Source organism: Mus caroli, unplaced genomic scaffold (genome assembly GCF_978045245.1).
Source record: "Mus caroli unplaced genomic scaffold, Mus_caroli_1 scaffold_1, whole genome shotgun sequence".
Lineage (NCBI taxonomy): Eukaryota > Metazoa > Chordata > Mammalia > Rodentia > Muridae > Mus > Mus caroli.
The window spans coordinates 127,711,141-127,730,800 of record NW_028227256.1 but is presented as its reverse complement, the minus strand read 5'-3'; the positions used below and the strand labels follow the sequence as shown (position 1 = coordinate 127,730,800).

The window sequence follows — 19,660 nt, the reverse complement described above, 5'->3', positions numbered from 1 at the left end:
CATCTTTGCTTGAATAAATGCCTAGCCATCCTTCCCATCTCTGGCCAGGCTGTTCATGTTTCTGTTGAGTTGCTGGAGTTCTTTTAAGTATCTGTATACCTACCCTCATCAGTTTATTATTTATTTTGCAGTTGGGTCTTATGCTGTCTGGGCTGTTTTAATTCATAGTTAATGTGGATGGATGTACATGTATGCATAAGCACACCTGCAAGTGTGTGCGTGTGGCGGTCAGCTCGATGGTGGATGTCCTTCTTAGTTGGCTGGCCACCAAGAGCTCCCAAGATCACCTGTCTCTGCAGGTGCTGCAGTCACGAATGTGCCACTGAGCTGGCCTTCACATGGGTGCTGGGGATTCGAACTTGGGCCCTCAGTCTTGCATAGCAGGCGCTTTAGTGATCAAACCATCTCCCTAGCCCAGGCTAGGGATATTAACATAGCTGTTATGCCAATAAGATCATACATTATAGCTTTCAACAGTTTTTATTTTTATTATTTATTGATTGATTTATTTATTTATTTATTTATTTATTTATTTATTTATTTTTGGTTTTTTGAGACAGGGTTTCTCTGTGTAGCCTTAGCTGTCCTGGAACTCACTCTGTAGACCAGGCTGGCATCAAACTCAGAAATCCGCCTGACTCTGCCTCCTGAGTGCTGGGATTAAAGGCATGCACCACCACGCCCGACTCAACAGGTTTTTATGGAAGAGAAGACCTGGGACAAAAGTGCTTAGGACTTTTGAGAATCATAATGTAGCCTGTCGGGCAGGTTAAAGGAAAGAGAATGCTCGTACTGGGCCAGTCCCCCGGACCCAGCTTTCTTTTGTCTTGTAATTATTTTTGTAATCATTTTGTCAGTAACTATTGCTGCAGTTGGTTCTGCGGCTGAGAACTAGCTGGGGTCTGTTAAATTTTCACCATACTTACAACGAGCAAGGCACTTAATTAAGGCCATCCGTTACTCTGCACATCAAATATACAAACTGCATGTCCTAGCCTCCATGAGACTCACATTCTGGTGTCCAAAGAACTGAAAGCATAGCGTGGCTTAACTGTGGCATAGCATAAATAATGTGAGCCAGTGGCAAAGCTCAGGTCTTGGGACCATGTCGCAAGTCAAGTTATTTTGAGGGCATCAATGGTACCATAAAGCCCTCAGAGCAGTGTCTGGGGCTACCTAGGGCCCCCTGGGTCTCCTGTATAGAGCTGCTGCCCTCTGGTCCTGAACAAGCAGATGAAGTGCTCCTGTAGACTCAGTAAAAGGGGAAGGGGACACTGGTTCTCTGGGGTCTTCACCAAGATGACCTGCATCACATGATGCTGATTAGGGCTGCTTGAAAGCCAGACAATTGTTCTGAGCCTATCTGTGTCACAGTGCATGTATTTCTGCCTGCCTTCCTACAGGGACCTGTGGACTCCCAGGGATAGGGGCTACACTAGTCTGTTTCATTCCCCACAGTATTTAGAACCATCTCAGTCAGTTCCTGGTGCCTGGCTGTTGCCATTAACCATCTGCTCTGCATTTTTGTCTCTGGGGACTTCAGTCTCTTTCCAGTTTCTCAGCTTTATGCTGTGTCTCCACTGACCACTCTAGGGCCACCTGGGTCCCACACGGCTCTGTGAGACTCCCTTCCCACTCTGCTGTAGGTGACTGCTAGAGAACACAGTTGGGGAAGTTCTGGTCTTTTTATTCTGGGAAACATGGGCAGGCAACAGATAGAGGAGATGAACCCTCTACTGCCATGGGTAGATCAGAGGAAGCATCTCAGAACATGCCACTCTGGAACTAGGTGGGGACCCTACAGTGCACCTTACTGGAGATTCCTCTCTTGTATCTGGCTGAGGCTGTCACAAAGGGACCTGTGACCTTTCCAGTGCTCGGAGACTGAGCCATACATTTCAAACCCCGCCTAGACAGATGGATGTGTTCCCTCTTATAACCTGAGGTTCCCATTTAGGGCAAGCCCAACATTATCCCTGAGAGTCGGGGCCTGGGGGCCTGTGCATGGTCCTCTGTTCAGTACATGCTTACAGCTCTCTTCCCTGGTTTGGTCTTAGAGAAGGTTTCTACTCAGGGGCACAAGAGTTGCTGCTGACAGCTGTGCTAAGAGCGAGAAAGGAAACCAAGACCTACTTGAGCTTGGCAGAGACAAGGTCTTGCTGACACAAAGAGAGAGCAGGTCGGTGAGCAAGCGAGCACCGAGGAGAGCAGAGCGGTAGAGGGGACGGGTAGCTCTGTTCCTCTGGGCCACAGCTGCTGACACAATTCGGACGCCCCTGGCTGTCCTCCAGGTCCTCAACCCCACACCCAGTTCTCTGAAAGACAGGAGGAAGCGGTGATGAAAGCCCTATCTTCTCGGCCCAGTCTTAGCCCTGCATTGGGCCTTGGAGTCTCTTTGGTGTCACTTCATGGTTTGGCAGATGAGGAAACTAAGGCTCTGAGAGGGGAAGTGACTTGCTATTAGGTCACAGGTCACTGATGGTATTGTACTCATCCTGATCAGCAAGTGGCAAAGAAGTAGGCCCGCCCAAGTCTGAAGTCCCCGGGCAGCCCATGCGTTCTTGGCAGGGAACCCTCAGGATGCAGGATAGAGAGGTGCTCTTGGACCTAGCCGTGTGGGATATCAGGGATGCTGAAGATTACTCCAGCCGCTTGACCCTCCCTGACACCTAATCCACAGGCACGTCTCCGATACCTCCTTGGAGGCCAACTACGTGTTAGCTGAGCCCAGCAGTGGGCCCCAAGAAGCTTAGGTGCCCAACACAAATTCTGATCCATCCAAGGAGTAGCCACCTGAAGGTACTGGGTTAGTGAATGCATGTGAGCTAATCTTTAAACAACACACGTCAGCATGTGCTTAATGAAAGGCTGGCTGGAGCCTCACAGGCTCGGAATACTCCTTCGTGGAGTGTGGATTTAACATCTGCAAGCAGCTGCAGAGATCTGTGGTGTATGGGAAACTTCGGCTTTGCTGCAAGAGGACTCTGAGGCCCAGAGCCAGTGTGCCTAGCCCCCTACTCCATCCCTGCTTCAGCCAACTCTGTTGCCTCCTGTCACGGAGGGAGGAGAATAACTCCAGGGAAATGACCGAGCCTTTGGGGATAGCTAATCATTGAGAGTGAAGTTCCTGCAGCCTGTTCTCTGGTACTCTGAGGAAACTCACAGGAAACTGTGGGGTGGTGTTAACTTGACAGAGTAGAATCACCTGGGAGATGATTCAGGCTTACCTGGTGGGGGAAGGGTCAGTATCTTGATTACCTTAGCTAGGGCCGGAAGACCCATTACTGAGTGGTGCCATTCTCCGAAGGACCCTGGAGTCTCTGGAGGTCTACACCTTGACTCCTACACCCAGGAGGCAGAAGCAGGTGGATCTCTGTGAGTTTGAACTCAGCCTGGCTTACATAGTGAGTTCCAGGATATCCACGGCTACCCTGTCTCAATTGATGATGATGATGAAGATATAGCAAGCTGAGCACTAGTAAGTGTTCATTTATTGCTCTGTTCCTGATTACAGTTGCAATACACTCACAGCTCCTCAAACTCCCACACAGTGACTTCTCCTTCGTGACAGACTGTAACCTGGAACTACAAGCCAAAACAAACCCTTTCTTCCTTAAGTCACTTCTGTCAGGGTGTTTTACCACAGGAGCAGGGGGGAAATACTGCAATGCATAGGAGGTGTGACTTGGGAGAAAGAGACTGGGTAGAAGTGTAAATACCTTCCTGAGTTGGAGAATTACAATGTCACACAACAGACACATCAAGGGCCCAGAGGACGGGAGGCTGCTATGGGCTAAAATTTTCCTAGGTACCACCTAGAGGAGATGAAGCCAACCGAGGGAAGAGAGGTGTGTGTATTCTAGGGAGGGAAATTGTGCAAACCCCACCGTGGAGCAAACTGCTACCCAGGGGCACATTGCACAAAGCAAGTCTCACTGCCCTGAGCGCATTGCACAAACACATTTCATTGTGCCACCGCTACCCCCGTTCTGTGGCTGCCTCTGTGTTACGAGGGTGGAGGGCAGTAGATGCATAAGACTGTGGCCTCCAAAGCCTAGTGTTTACTACCCGAACCTTCACAGAAAAAGTCTGTCCACTGCCTGTGCTGAGAAAGGAATGAATGAGCTCTAAGGCTGCTTAGCTAATCTAGAATATGTAAATAAGTACAATGAGAAATAAACTTGGTTTAGAGGGATAGGCTTGGGTTTCCTGGGAAACCTCTGGTTAGATTTGATTGATCTGTAAAACACCTTTGAACCTCCTGTCTTACTTTTATAGCACTCTTGAGTGGCAAAATAATTTGCTCTCAAATTTATAGAAGGAACGATTTGGAGGGTCTCTTGATTCTCTCAAGGTCACAAAATTAGTAGTCAGAGTCTAAAGCCAAATACATACCCATCCCCCAGGTATCTGAGCAGGAACAAGGCTCTGGGATACCATGATGGACGAGACAGGCGTGGTTACTTCACTCCCAGAGCACAGACTACATTTAAATCCAAGGCCCAAGGCCCTCCACGGCTCCTTAGAAAAGCCGAGACCCCCTCCCCTGCAGTCAGTGAGGGATCCGTGGAGGTCCTGAGCAAGTGTTGTCTTCTTCACGCCCAGTGCTGATGGGCACAGAAGAAACAGAAGTCAATCTGGCATGGTCATGAAAGATCTTCCACACAGGAGAGAGGGGAAGCCATCACTGATAGCTTCCTGGGAGGTGGATGGAAGCAAGCGGGATTGTAGATAAACTCCAGATGGCGAGGGTTGACTTTCGATAAGCTCAGCTTCAGTCTGGCTGTGATTCATTTTCTCCAGCTATATATGGTTGTGAGGATGGGGCCCTTCTTCATGTGCTTGCTGTGGAGGTGTGTGAACTGATACATGCTGGGAACAGTACAAGGCTCACTGTCGTCACCGCCACCATCATGGGGGGCTGCGGTGGTTAGGGAAGCCTTGCCGGGGAAAGCAACTGCAGATGGGAAGACAGGAGTGAGACCATCAGAGTCACCGGCAAGGAGAACACTTGGACACATTTTAGGAGAGTGACTTTTTTTTTTATTTTAGCAGAACTGTGGTTTGTGTGATTTAGATCAAGACAAAACCAGCACTGAGGGTGGACACACTCTCCTCTGCCTCCGCCCACTGTCACTCTGTGAACTCGGCTGGAGATTTCTTGATCTGCCCAGGACCCATTTGCAGATTAGAAGCTACCGGCCTCACTCCTTAGAGGGTCATCCTTAGAGTAGAATAACTAAAATGAAGACTCCCGTTTGTCTCTGACTGCACCGCGGACCTAGCCAGTGTTGCCTTGAAGATAAAATACAGCAGTCTGACCTAGCATAAATCTGTCTGTGCTGGGGTTTTTTAAAGGTATTTTGACTTTATTTGGTTTTTTTCAGATAATAGTTCTGATAGTTCGTTATATAGACCAGACTGCTCTTGAATTTGCAGTGATCCTCCTGCCTCTGCCTCCTAAGTGCTGGGGTTATGGGTGCTTGCCACCACTCCCAACCCACTGAGGGCGTTTTAATAGATATTAGGGAATGGTTTTGCGGGGGGGGGGGTCTGTGCTCTTATGACTGGCACACAGCCTATCACGTGGTTGTCATGCCTCCACTTTATAACTTCCTTACTGCAGTACCTTCAAGAGCTTACAGTGGTCACAGCCTCTTGTGGCTTAGGACGTGAGACGAGCCAGCTTTTCAGCAGTACCATGGATGAGCCAGGCATGCTGAAAACAGCTTAGCCGCTGCCAGGGATTAGTCAGAGAGAATCAATTCCATGTCGCATGTCCCAAGATGGGTAAACTCTCGGAGAGACACCTGACAGGATAATACCTAGATTTACTAAATTATAAGCTTTCCCCATTCTGTCTGGACATTGGGGTGCCCCAAGACACAAGCGTATCTTCCTGGCTTCTGCCTTGTGTCCATCATTAGAGAGACACGTCCTGCACTGTGAGGGCTTGAGAATGTGTCAGATGAACAGAAACCAGAGCCTGCCTTGTCCTCGGACACAGTGGACTCTGCCTTTTAGGTAAAATGTGGGGACAGCTTTTATCTGTTGGCCCCAAAATAGTAGCTCTGTAGCTGGATGGAATTGTTGTGAACTCGGCAACATGTTGAAATCATCTAATAGATTTCAACAATTCTTGTTCCCAGACTGCACCCCAGATCAATCCCAGATCACTCTCTAAGGAGAAAGTCCAGGAAACACATTTTTAGAAAATCCCCAGATGACGCCAATGTGCTTGGAAGTTTAAGAGTCCGTAATCTAGATTCCACGGTGTTTCCCAGGTGGTGGATTTTGAGCTCCTGGACGGGACTCACTGATTGGCCTACTTTGGAAAGTGATTCATTCCATCTGTAGGTTAGATCTTGCCTGGCAGGTTCAGTGTGGGCAGCAGCCAGACTGAACTGGGTGCTGACATTTGGGGCTGACATTCTATGTGAGCAAGGTTCACAGTGTTGGGCACACACAGGCTGCTGACACTCCTAGGTAGATGGAGCTCATCGGCCACCCCCCCCTCCAAGACCAGATCTTCCAATCCTGAGGTCAAGAATGCCATCTTCTGCTTTGGTCTGGAACATACCCATGGCTACTTGCATCATTTTCCAGCTTTGTGGAAAGGGAACAGAATAGGTCGGTTGATGTAATGAATAAAAAAAGTGGAACAGGAAGAAGAAACCTAAAGCCAAGGCAGCTGTGACTCACTGTGGTCCAAAGTAGGCGTGGAAGCAGGCCTTCAGCAGCCACAACACAGCTGCTTTTTCAACAAGAAAATGGCTGGAACTGAAAACAGAGGTCTTCCAGGGACTTCTAGAGTTTTCCTTCACTTAATTCTTTTTTTTGTAGTTGAAAATGAGAATGTCCCAGGAATGACAGTCAGCCTGCCTGAGATGAGTAGAATGAAGGCTAAAGCAGCAGCCACCCAGCTACCCATTCTGACTTGAAATGATCAGAGAGCAAGGCAGGGCCATAGCCAGGCACATCTGGTCCATAGAGAGGTATCCATCTTGTGGAGACTGGAAATGGAGAGTCCCAGGAGTGAAGACAAATGAGAGGAATCCGTTTGAAAGCCTCCAGATTAATGAGTCAAGTGAATACAGCCTGTGAGGCTCACATGGCTTATGCACTTTAAGCAAACAGGAGATGTCCCAGCAACTATTTTCTCTTGGGCATTCTTCAAGATCAAGTAAGAGGACATACTGGCAGGCCCCTACATCCTGCCAACTGCCCTCACTCCAGATGTTAGGAGTCCCTCTTTGCCAGCTTCATAGATAATGCAAAACCCACTGGGATGCCTAGAGCTGGACCCACTGATGGGCCAGCTTAGATGAATGTTCCACAGGCCAGGTCTTGTTTTATCATCTGTGCATCCCAGGCCTGCAGTGTCAAAGTTCAGTGACCATTACTGGTGTGGTGGGGTGCTGATCCCAACAGCAGAAGGGGCTGCCCTAGGGTGGCCACATGCTCAGTTGAGAACTTGACTCCATGCTTAGATGGACTTCATTCTTATTCCTACTAGGCTACTCACTAGCAGCGGGCTATCAGCATATTGATTTTCTATGTTCATGATCTTACAATAGGAATGGCATAGGTAGTGTGTCAGAACCCAGGAGTTACCATCAGGAGCTGTGGGTGAAAAGTGACCACGCAAGAGCCTCGAATGAAAGAGGATGCCGGCTCGTCTCTGTGGAGGGCTGGGAAGGTGGAGCCATGCAGACCCAGCAATGCCCACTGCTCTTGGCAGTTTCCTGTGCCCTGTAGGATTGGCGAGTGGGAGGAGGGAGTGCTGACGTGCTGTGCGTGTCATGAAGTCCTACAAATGGACATGCTGAAGGGAAAGGTCAGGCGTGAGCTCTGTTGGTGAGCGCCCCACTGTGCTTCACTTGGTGGTGGGGACAGTGTGATGTGGAAACTGTTGTAAAATTCTTCAAACCAAACCCACAAGCAGGTATCAGATGCTGTCGAGTCATCCTTCTCTGGGCATCTGCTGTCTCATGTACCAGAGATGATTCCTGACTGCCCAAGTCTGCTGGGTTTCTAAGATCAGGATTAATTCTGGGAGAATTTTCACCTACCGGCTCCCTGCACTCCAAGCCACTCTGGGGAGTACTAAGACAAACTGGGAAGTGACCCTGAACATGAGGGAACTCCAGAGAACGGACCTGTGAAAAAGACCTGTGGAGATCTCAGAATCCACCAGTACCATACTGCAAGGGATGCTGACCTTAAGTTCCTTCTTCCATTTTCCTGGCGGGCCACAGAGAAAGCAGGGAACTCTGTCAGATCGAACCATGTGATGCAGGGAGACCACAGCAGGACAGGTGTGGGATTCTGGCTTGTTCTGCACATGGGGATGGGGGTATTGAGCAAGCTGGTAAATGCAGAGTCCCAGTGTTCTCACCTGGAGAATCAGGAATCAGGAAGTTTGGGTCTGTGAAATGTAGAGATAGCTGAATCCTTAGTGTATAGAGGAGGTGCCCGGCAAACACTGACTGTCCCTAACAGTTCATTCACTTGACAAATCATCACATGTTATGAGCAAAGCTTATCGCCAGTGACATGAGCTGACTGGCAGGTGGGCATGTACCCTTGGTCCCTGGCCATCAGCTTTTAGCATGTACTCACTCACACCTTTGTAGCTTATCTCTTCTTGGACATGGACAGGCCACGGCCCACTCACCAAGTTGATGGCCAGTGCCTAGGTGTGGGGCACACAGACACTGGTCTCTCAGCCAGTCTGGGCTAGGTATTATTTCCATGTCCTCGGTGAGGAAGCCTGAGGCTGAGAGAGATTTGAGTGGCTGGCCTCTTACTGCTCATGCTGGCACTTCTTTCTTAGCCAGAGGGGCATTTGGGAGATATGCTTACTGCCCTCCGTATCCTGAGAGCCACTGTACACATTGCTACCTGTCTGTTCCAGAATGTCTGTAAGGCAGTGGAGGAGAAACAGCACCTGCCCACGATACAGGAGATCAAGCAGAAGATTGACAGCTATAACAGCAGGGAGAAGCACTGCCTGGGCATGAAGCTGGTAAGCAGAGCCTGTCCATTCCTACCCAACATCTTTTCTGCCCCGCCTACGCAGGAACGACTACTCCCTTACAGCTCACTCTCCTTTGTCCAGGCCCAGCTTTCTGTGACCTCAGGGACCCAGAGAAATAGAATGGGCTTTAGAATAGACTCCAGATACAACCTCTGTTCCATTCACTCTCTGGCTACTTTGGCAAACTTTAACCTCTCCTTACTTCAGTATAAAATAGAGATCTCCATGCCCATGCTTAAGAGATCTTGACAGGTTCAGTTGTCTTTAAGAAGTGACATCAGGAGAGCCCTGCCCCCTGCTGGTGACTGGCAGCAACTGGCTCCCTGGGGCTTCCAAGTCACTCAGGAGCCTCAGAAAATGCAGTGATCAGTCAGGCTGGAGTTGGGCTGGGTCTCTGAAGACTTTGATGCTGCCTCCCAAGTTCAGAGGTAGAGAGGAGGCTGCAGGCTCTGCCTTTAGAGTGAGACCCAACAAAGGCCATTGGCACCTATCTGGTAAAGGGTTGGAGTGGCCTAGCTAAACTTCCTGTGAGGGAAGCCCGACCTCACCAACCTCCTGGCCCATGAGGAGAGTGAACTTCCTCCTGCACTTCCAGACAGGAGACTTGGGAAGGGACTCAGGCAGGCTGGCTGGAGTAGCCTGTCAGGTCTTCTGTAGTTTACAACCCAGGGTGAACTGGGCAGACAGAATCAGCGGTGCCTCCCACTTGCAGAGTGAAGATGGCACCTACACAGGTTTCATCAAAGTGCATTTGAAGCTCCGACGGCCAGTGACGGTGCCCGCTGGGATCCGGCCCCAGTCCATCTATGATGCCATTAAGGAAGTGAACCCTGCAGCCACCACAGACAAGCGGACGTCCTTCTACCTGCCACTCGATGCCATCAAGCAGCTACACATCAGCAGCACCACCACTGTTAGTGAGGTCATCCAGGGGCTGCTCAAGAAGTTCATGGTTGTGGACAACCCACAGAAGTTTGCACTTTTTAAGCGGATACACAAAGATGGACAAGGTATGAGTTTCTGACCTCTCCCCAGTCTGCTAATGTCCACAGTCACTAAACCTCACCATCAGTTCTGGGTGGGAAGTGTAGGCTTCCAGGCAGCAGGATTCATGGAAGTGCCAAGCACAGGCTCTGGGCAGGACCAGGCAGCTCATGTCTACTGTGCCCAGCTCCATGCACATACCGGAAAGACACACCCTGGGCTCTGGACTCCTAATCTCTATAATGGGAAGGAGTCCGCCCACTGCTCCTCTTCCTCTGGAAGATGCTGTAAATGGAAATATGGCTAAACTTTGCCATATGGGAATGAAGGCAGTACCTCAAATGGCAGGAATGGATGGAAGGCTCAGAGCCACCACTGCCATGTCAGGTCCACGCCCATTAGAACCACCATGACTATTTCCAGTCATCTGGCCAACCTGTGCATTTCCAAGCCCAACCCCATCCTGTCCTCATTTGAGATGAGCACCCAGCCCTTCATTCTGTTTGCAGTGCTCTTCCAGAAACTCTCCATTGCTGACTATCCTCTCTACCTTCGTCTGCTCGCTGGGCCTGACACCGATGTTCTCAGCTTTGTGCTAAAGGAGAATGAAACTGGAGAGGTGGAGGTATGTCTGGGCCCTTTGCAAAAACCAGTCCTGGCCAGATGGGTGCTGCTGTCCTAACTGCAGAGTGTAGGTGGGGCGGCAGGACTGCTAGAGGCTCAGCATTTAACCCAGGATCATTAGTGGGGCGCACATCACAGGGAAGCAAGTTACAACCTGCACAGGGCAAAGCCTGTGGGAAGGATTTCATATGCTTTGTGGAAATAGGGCTGGCATGGGGCTGGGTGTCAAACACAGAGAAACTGTGTTCAGGCCTCACCTAGTTTTTCCTAAGGCCCAGTAAGCTCAAACTCTGGGCTCTACTGGACATAGACATTTTTGAACCACCTTTCTCTCCTAAAATGCTGACTTCCTTTCTCCAAAGGGGTCTAACCATGTTAGACTCCTGGCAAAAATGGGGTCAAATCAGGCAGAAATCCTCCAAGGCCAGAATACTTGGGATGTGGTCTTCAGGGAGTGATGGGACGGAGGGGAGGTTTAGAGTGGGGTTGTTTTTGTTGTTTGGAGGAGTTGGGGGGAGAAGGAGGTTGGTCAACGGAGTCTTGGAAGACCAGGGCAGATAGGGCTCTACATTCATTTCAACCAGGACAGCTCAGGGTGGTCTTGAGTCTACGAAAGCGTCGTCTGATGTCACACAGCTCATGATAGGTGTCCTCCACCTGCCTCTGGGGAGCACATCCAGCCCCAAAGTGAAGACCTCAGCTGCGGCTGCTCTTCCATAAGCACAGGTGTATAGGCTGGGAACTCCAGGAGATTCCGGGACATGACCATTTGTGGCTGATGTGACCGTTGTGTACAGTACACAAATGTCACTCGTGATACCCGCCCCTTCAACTGAAAAGTGTACATGGTTGGCTCACTGTGGAGCAGCAGCAGGGCCCTTGAGACATGTCAACTTCTAACCATTTTCCCTTGCGCCCGCCCCCCCCCCCTCCTCTCACAGTGGGATGCCTTTTCCATTCCTGAACTCCAGAACTTTTTAACTATCCTGGAAAAAGAGGAGCAGGACAAGATCCATCAACTGCAGAAGAAGTACAACAAATTCCGTCAGAAACTGGAAGAGGCGTTACGAGAGTCCCAAGGGAAGCCGGGGTAACCAGCCAACTTCCTGTCCTCAGTGCCCTCCGATTTATTTTATTGTTAATTATTTTGCAACAAAGAGTTACTGTTAAGACACCTCTGGTGGGTCCACCAGTGCCTGCCCAGCAGTTAACAGGTGTGGCACAAAGTCTCTTCCACACAGTGTCTATGTGGGGTTTGATTCCTGCTAACCCACCACACCATGGCTCTGGAGAGCTTCCGCCTGGGATGAGAACTCCCATGGAACGACCAGTGTTTCCCTGCTCAGTCTGCTGGCCTCTCAGAAACCAAATAGTTGCCTCTCTGGTCACCAAACTCCAATCAATCACCAGCCGGCAAAAGGAAAGAAAGGTTTCAGAGCCTGTGTGTTCTTTCTCTGGATTTAACTCTTCGGTTCCTCTTTTGGTTTGTTTGTCTGGTATTTTTGGCCACGTATAGTATATTTAAGGGTCAAATGTGGCATATTCATTCTAGCTAAGTCCTTGAAAGCAGGAAAATGCTCATGAAAGGACTGTCCTTGCCCCAAGGTGCCTCTTCTTCTCTAGTACTAGACACTCAGGGTCAGCCTGAGATTTCGAGAGGCTACAGCCTGACCAGGCCGTCTCTTATTACCCAGCAGGCTGTGTGCATGCAAACCCAAAGACATATATGCACATCTGTGTGGTATTTCAGCATGTCTCTGTCCAATGTTTGATATGTTAACATTTGAATTTAATGCTGTCCTCCTTATGGGTTTCTACCAAAGAGAAACCAGCCACTTATCAATTTTAGTTTCCTGCTGAGCTGCCAGAAAGTATTACAGAGAAGCACATCCAAGCTGTCTGTGGCCTACGCCTGCAGTGGGGGCCCGAATCTCCTTGGCCTTCAGTTCCACCTCCACCTCCGGCTTTAGGGTCTCCAGAGTAGCTGCCTGAGTAGTAGCTTTGATTACAGTGCTAAGGTCCTCCAACGTGGAGGCCTTTCTGGTGGGCAGCATGGTCTGCTCGCAGCACAGCACTGAGCAGACCTGTGGGCCTGACGTCCCTGGTGACTTCAGTGCCTTTTTGTTTGCAGAGAAACGAGTGGGGCACTTTGCTTGAAGCTCTCTGCTGGCTTGCCCCTGGCAGGAAGTGGACAATGGTGCTATAGAGCCAAGGACACAGCCTCAGAGCACAGGGTGATTGATGATCACAGCCTCTTTCCCATCAAGCTTCCCGGTCAGGCTTTGACTTTGAAGATGCGAGGTTATTAGACTGCATTGACAGCATCAGATTATGACTCCAACTCTTGAGTAGTTCAGACTTAAAACCAATCAGCCAGAGTAGCCAGGACTGCAAAGACACTCGATACAGATGGAGAAAAACTTGTCCCTTTATTTTAAAAGAGGGCCAGTGTTCCAATTGAGCCTCCAGAGGAGACCACTTTCATGTTGTGCTTGCCTTTCCACACCCTTTCCTCGGGTTGTTTTAAGCCCAAGCTTCTCCGTGTAGCCTAAAAAGTTCCCTACCAGCCCAGGCTGAAGCCACACTGCTCCTGTCCCAGAAGAACGCCAAATCCTTGTCATTCAAACTGTGCATTGTTTGCAGAGCTGCAAAAGCAACATGAGCTAGCGACTCTGAGGTTGTGCACGCCATCAGCCCCTTGGCTACCTGAGGTCTCATGCCCAGCCTTACACCTCTCTCCCTTAAGAAGCCCCCGTCCTGCTGTGTATTACAGGGGCACGTGGAAAGTCATTCCCTTCATCCTGCATGTCTGTAGCGTTAGGAGAAGGCATGGCTCCTGCTGCAAACACTGTGAATGCTGCTGAGAACTTCCCTCCATGGATGGCTTTTTATTTTTGACAAGAAAAAAAAAATTCATGTATTATATATATATGTATATACACATAGAGGCATATAGATATATATACAGAAAAGGCGTTTATTCAGAAAATGATGGTAAGAGTCAGACTTTAAAGCACAGTTAGACCCAGGACCTGTACTGAGGTTGAGCCTCTGGAAAGCGTGGCGTTCCTAACGTCTCAGAGGAGTCTAACTGCTGGTAGTGCCTTCTATGGTTGTATTATTGCTCTGTGTGTGTTCTTTTCAGGATATTTTCTTTCTAAATGTCCTTCTATGTTTTTTAATGAGTAATAAAAGCTTACTGTAAAAACAAGTCACAATGGAATCGTCCTTGTTGAATGTCAACATCTTCTGGAGAGTGGGCTGGAGAGAGGAAGACTGAGGCAATCGCAGGTACATTTCTAGGCAGAGCCAAGTTTTCTACTCTAGTAAGCTAGAGAATGAAGGCTACCATTCAAATGCTTTTGAGAAAATTGTCCACACAGTAGAGGGTGCTGCCTCTGGCTGCCTCTTCTCCATCTCTGCAGTGCTGGACAGGGGAGAGGACATACATACAGCTTTCTAGATACAGAGGTAAGCAGCACTTCTCCTCTGGAATTATCTACAATGATGATGTGAATGTGTGTCATTGATGACTTCAACTGCAGAGAGGGCTGAACTGGGCCGAAAGCAGCCTGCATTTTGGCCCCTCTGATTTCCAGCACAGAAATCTTTTAAATTCAAGAAATAGCCACATAGATTTTACTAGGGAAATCACCACCTACCTTCCAGTGCTGCTCATGTATCACGCATGCATGGGCTCTCCAACTTACTCAGTTCTGCCTCTCTTCACCAGGTATCCTTAAAATTAGCCAATCACAGGGCGGATGAGGGAGCTCAGTGGGTAAAAAGGTGCTTACTGCCAAGCCTGTGGATCTGGGATCTCTTGGGACCCATACAGTGAAAGGAGAGAACTCGCTCCCACAAGTTTTCTGCTGACCTCTTCATGTATGCTATGGCAAATGTGCACCATGTGTGTATACACAGTGTGTGTGTGTGTGTGTGTGTGTGTGTGTGTGTGTGTGGTATAGCCCTAGCTGTCCCAAAACTCACTATGTAGAACAAGCTGCCCTCAAATCAGAAATTTACCTGCCTCTGTCTCCTATGTGGTGAGATTAAAGGTATCTACCATTATAAAGGTATCTGGCTTAGACCCTAACTTTTTAAAGGATTAGCCCACATCCAACCTCTGCCTAGCCTGGTTCTGCACATCTTGTACTAGGGTCCAGCCAGGGGGATCTGCCTGGTCCCCTACTACATGCATTATGCCCAATCTCCAGATCTACCCTAGTCCCACATCCACTGAACCAGCCTAGCTTGGTCATTCCTGACATATAGCCTCCACCCACCCACCAGGCTTTGGCCCACCTGCCCAGACTTAGTGCCTATCATCTTGGCTCCATCTTCTTACACAAAAACTAATGCCAAGTAGAAAATGTGAAAGCTGAAACTGCTGGAAGAAACATAGGCTGGCTCCTGCAGATACACAGAGAGAGGACTTTCTGCATAAGCGACTAAGGAAACCAGCTAAGGAAATCAAGTGAAGAGGAAGCCGACAGAATCTTTGCCCAATGCCCTGGCAAGCTACACATTGAATAGACAAGTAAAATCCAGAATAAAAAACTCAAAAACCAGAAAGTTAAAAAAAACAAACAACCCATTTTTTAAAAATGGGTTAAGGTGCCGGGCGTGGTGGCGCACGCCTTTAATCCCAGCACTCAGGAGGCAGAGGAAGGTGGATTTCTGAGTTCGAGGCCAGCCTGGTCTACAGAGTGAGTTCCAGGACAGCCAGGGCTACACAGAGAAACCCTGTCTCGAAAAACCAAAAAAACAAAAACAAAAAAACAAAACAAAACAAAACAAAAAAAAAACAAAAAATAAGGGGGGGGTAATAAGGAACTAACAAGAGGTTTCTCAAAAAAGAAAACAAAAATGGCTAATAAATACATAGAGAACTCCTTCCAGTCTGACTCTGCTCCACCCTCTTACACATCTCCAGGCCATTCACAGTGGGGAGAGGAAGATGATTCAGTGCTAATGTGTCACTATTCCTGGAAGAAACTGCCCAGCACGAGCCTGGACAGACACGGGCACAGCAGAGGGCCGCTGAACCACAGTGAAGAGCAAACCCTTCACAGATTTTGCATCTCAAGCAGGGAGCAGAACTTACACAGCACTGCCCCTCCAAGAGCACGAAAAACAGGAGAAGGCAGCACAGTACTTGACAAGGGACACCCGTCAGTCCTGCTCCCTTGCTGCTCCTCAGGCGCAGACGCCCTGTGCAAAGGCCTGGCTGTAGCAGGGTCCTGCTAGAGTGAGCTCCTGGAGGAGCTCCACATGTGCATGTCCACGCAGACAGAATTCGTGAGATTAAGGAGTTCACTTCTCAGTGAAAAGGACTGTTCTTGATTTCACAGCAAGAACACTTCTTTATTTTCCTTCCTTCCTCTCTTGCTTCCTTCCTTTCTTTCCAGGTCTAAAATGGGTTATTTGGTAGACAGTAGATGAACAAGCCTCTTTTATCTCAGTGTTTTAAAAGATAGGTATATATAATTGCACAGCTCTTATTACTGTCCCCACCGAAAGCCCTAGACAGGGAAATGACCTGCACAGACCAAGGCAGAATGAGGAATGGCTTTAAATACTGCTTGCTGGCATCCACTGACTCATTTGTGATCAGAAGAACACATGGTCCCTCCTTGTGCAGCTATTTTAGGAAGTTCCTGAGTCCTCTGCAAACTGACTGAAGAGCCTGTCCAGGAACCCAAGCTTAAGACGCTGGGGGTTAAGGGAGACATTTTTTATCTAAGCCTTCAACGACAGCAAAGCTACCAACCATCTTGGAATCACACCACAAACTAGCCATTGGTGGCAGCGTGCTGTATACAACTGGAGAAGAATAAAGGTCACATAGAAACCCATGTTCTGTGTTTTTATTGCTCTTATGTCTACTGGCTTAAAATCTGCTGCAGCTTAGAGTTAATTCATTTTGTTGCTGTGAGTGACAGCAGAGAAATAGCCAGGCTGTTTTCTAGGGGACAAACCCTACACAGGCACCAAGGGACAACAGGGCAGGGCCTAGGAGGTTAATTGGGTTGTAGGAGCAGTAAGTAGGAGCTGGGGACTATCTGGTAGAGGGCTTTAGAAGCAGGAGCACTCTGCCTGCTGCACTCTGGAAGGGCTGCCCTGCTTCTATCATAGTGCACCAACTAAATCACAGAAACCACAGAACAGAAGAGCGATTCCGATTTAGATTAGAAATAAAAGCTTTCAGTAAAGAATTACAGTTTTTATTTGCAAAAGTCAAAACTGCTCATATCAGTTACCAGCTCAGAACCTGGGTTCCCATGGGGTCCACTGCATAAAATGAGTCTGTCACTTCTTGCCAGGTTTGGGGGCCTTTTCTAGGCCTTGGATGTATTTTCCAGGGATCCGATACTCTTCTACAATCCAAAAAGAAAATCTTCAGCCGAGCCTGGTCTCAAGACCCTACTGCCCGTCCGTCCCTGCTTCCATGTCCCTTGGGCCCTGTAACCTCCTGCCCCTCCCTATCCACTAAGCCCAGTGTGCTCCCCCTGCTGTCCCTGTTATTCTAATACATGACACGCCCTCCACATCCTGTGCAAGCTCATGTCTGGCGACACCTTCTCAGTTGGATCATTTACCACACTGAGGTTGAGGTGTCCTTTGGTCATTTATGCCTGCTGGCTACATCTAGATCAGTGGTTCTCAACCCTCCTACTGCTGTGACCCTTTAATATAGTTCCTCAAGTTGTAGTGATTCCCAATCATAAAATTATTTTCATTGCTACTTCATAATTGTATATGCTACTGTTATGAATCATAATGTAAATATCTGTTTTCCCTGGTACTTTTGGGCAATTCCAACGAATGGGCCACTCAACCCCCACAGGGGTCACAATCACAGGCTAAGAGCCATTGATCTATGTGTACTGAGTGAAAAGGCCTATGTCTGTTCAGGTGCATTTTCTTCTACTTTCTTCTGTCTCTTCTTAGTCCCGAGCCACCACATGGGCTCTTCACATACAGGAGTTCAATGATGGACGTGAATTGCTGTGGACTGTCATAGGCATGAGATAACTCTACTTATTAACTCTGTGGTGCTATGTGCCAGTTGAGACACAATGTCTATCTCACGTTCTATTTTGCAGAGGGTTCAGACATTACAGAAAAAAATTAGTGTCTGATTAGACACTAATCAGAAACATCAACACAATCGAGAAGCACTAATGCTGGTAAGTTTTGCCACTGTCAAAGGGAAATGGGCATTACCCCTGAATTGAGCCAGTGAGCCTGTGAGGACAGACAAGACCAGGGCTATGAGGCACACAAGGCAAGGGGACAGCAGGCAAAAGCAGGGAGATGGCAAGTGCCCGGGGTATTTGTGAACAGTAGGAAACTAGCTGGAGCAGCGTTAGGATGTGTAAGGAGGAGGGAGAGAGCCTGCAGGAAAAACAAGGCAGGCTAGGAGGGGCTTGTTCCTGAAGGCACAAATAAGACACAAAGGCTCTACAGGGAGAGTGACAAGATTATATTTACTTTAGAAAGCTGACTAAGGCAGAACTTTGGAGGACTTAAATGAAGGACAAAGAAGAGGCTAAAGACCCAGAGGGAATCTAAAGAATTTTGGCTCTAAAGAATAAAAAGATTCGGAGCCCAGCTACAGTACTCAAGATTTAGGTGAGTTCCAGGCAAGGTACTGAGTTTCGCTGGACCTCAGCTTTCCCATCTGCAATACAGGCAACAGTCCTGCAGCATAGTTACAAGCAAAGGGACCCCTGTCACAGCACCGCTGAGTTCCAGGCACTGCCGGGCTCACCACATGATTTCTAGAAAGGCAAGATCAGAAGGAAAGCTAAGAATATGTGCGCTGCCGGAGAACAGTGATTCTGAGAGCTTTGGTGCAAACACTGGTCTCATCTGCTCACTGCTACAAACTCGTGTGTCTGTGTACACAGGAATGCATAGGCATTGCTCCTTGATGAGGTCATGTCCCATTATACACCCACTGTAAGTTGGAAATAGGAGCTAGAGAGATGGCTCAGCAGTTGAGAGCATTTACTGTCCTTCCAGAGGATCTAGGTTCAAGTCCCAGAATCCACCTGTTAGCTCACAACTGCAGCTAACATCTAAAACTCCAGTTTCAGGGGATCTGACGCCCTCTTCTGCCCTCTGAGGGCACCAGGCACACACAAGGTGCACAGACATACATGCAAGTAAAACACCCATGTGCAGATAAAATTACTTTAATTAAAAGATAGAGAGAAAAAAATGTGGTGAATTGAGAAGGCACATAATCCAGCCAAGAGGGGTACACTTTAGCTAAGTGCTCAGCATAATGTGGTGGTCTGCTTGTTTCTCCACTACAGTCACATGACTGGTGGGGTGGGGGTGGGGAGACACTCTTGCTGCTGCTACCTAGCATTTCATCGGACTATCTAGCCAATGCTAGTTCTGGAAAAGAAAACCTGAAGTACAGTTTCTATGGAATGTCTATCTCTTGCACCACTGTGAAGTAGACCCACTATAAAGACTATATAGGCACAGTTAGGATGGTCAGACTCAAGTGAGTCAGAGGCAAGAGCGTTGCTAAGCCACCTAATGTGCCTTCTCAGAAGGGCTACTCACCAAGCAGTAGCTGGCCAAGGTGGTGGATCTGGTTTCCCTGGACCTGCACCTGCAGACTGTCTTTGGCCCCAGGGGCAGGAGAAACGATGGTGCTTGCCTGACATCGCTGCTGGAGAATGGCGGCCACTGAGCACGGATCTAGACCATAAGTCTCCAAGTTCCGGACCACAGTCACCTAAGGACAGGAAGCTGACAATGGGTGTTGTGGTATGTTCTCAACTCTAAGGACCTTTTGGCAGCCACTTCACCCATATTCCACGATGGTTCTCAATCCCTGGAACTCTGGTACCTTTCTGTCCAAATAGTTTATACTTTCATGTTTCTAAAATGATCTACCTCGTTCAATATTTGTGTTAGCAGATATTCTATCTTACCTATGACATATATTTAAGGGTTTTTAGCCATGGAGAATTTAAAATATAAGTA

The 19,660-nt window shown here is 48.5% G+C and overlaps 2 protein-coding genes across 5 annotated transcripts in view; one reads left to right on the top strand and one right to left on the bottom strand.

Moving 5' to 3' along the window:
- Positions 1-13,860, top strand: part of Rassf5 (Ras association domain family member 5) — a 67,141-nt gene extending 53,281 nt beyond the window's left edge. For both annotated transcript variants that reach the window (XM_021160848.2, XM_021160862.2), the window contains 4 exons: positions 8,918-9,028; positions 9,753-10,050; positions 10,534-10,649; positions 11,590-13,860. In XM_021160848.2, the coding sequence (XP_021016507.1) occupies positions 8,918-9,028; positions 9,753-10,050; positions 10,534-10,649; positions 11,590-11,742 (678 nt within the window). In that variant the 3' untranslated portion in view covers positions 11,743-13,860. The remainder of the gene's footprint in view (positions 1-8,917; positions 9,029-9,752; positions 10,051-10,533; positions 10,650-11,589) is intronic.
- Eif2d (eukaryotic translation initiation factor 2D) overlaps positions 1-19,660 on the bottom strand; it is a 40,313-nt gene that overhangs the window by 4,084 nt on the left and 16,569 nt on the right. The window contains exons 14-15 of one of the 3 annotated variants that reach the window (XM_021155438.2): positions 19,235-19,409; positions 16,860-17,028 (exon numbers count right to left, since the gene is read on the bottom strand). In XM_021155438.2, the coding sequence (XP_021011097.1) occupies positions 16,961-17,028; positions 19,235-19,409 (243 nt within the window). In that variant the 3' untranslated portion in view covers positions 16,860-16,960. Of the gene's footprint in view, positions 1-16,859; positions 17,029-17,894; positions 18,436-19,234; positions 19,410-19,660 lie in introns of those variants that run through there. The other 2 variants (XM_021155446.3, XM_085840885.1) reach the window with 2 other exon arrangements.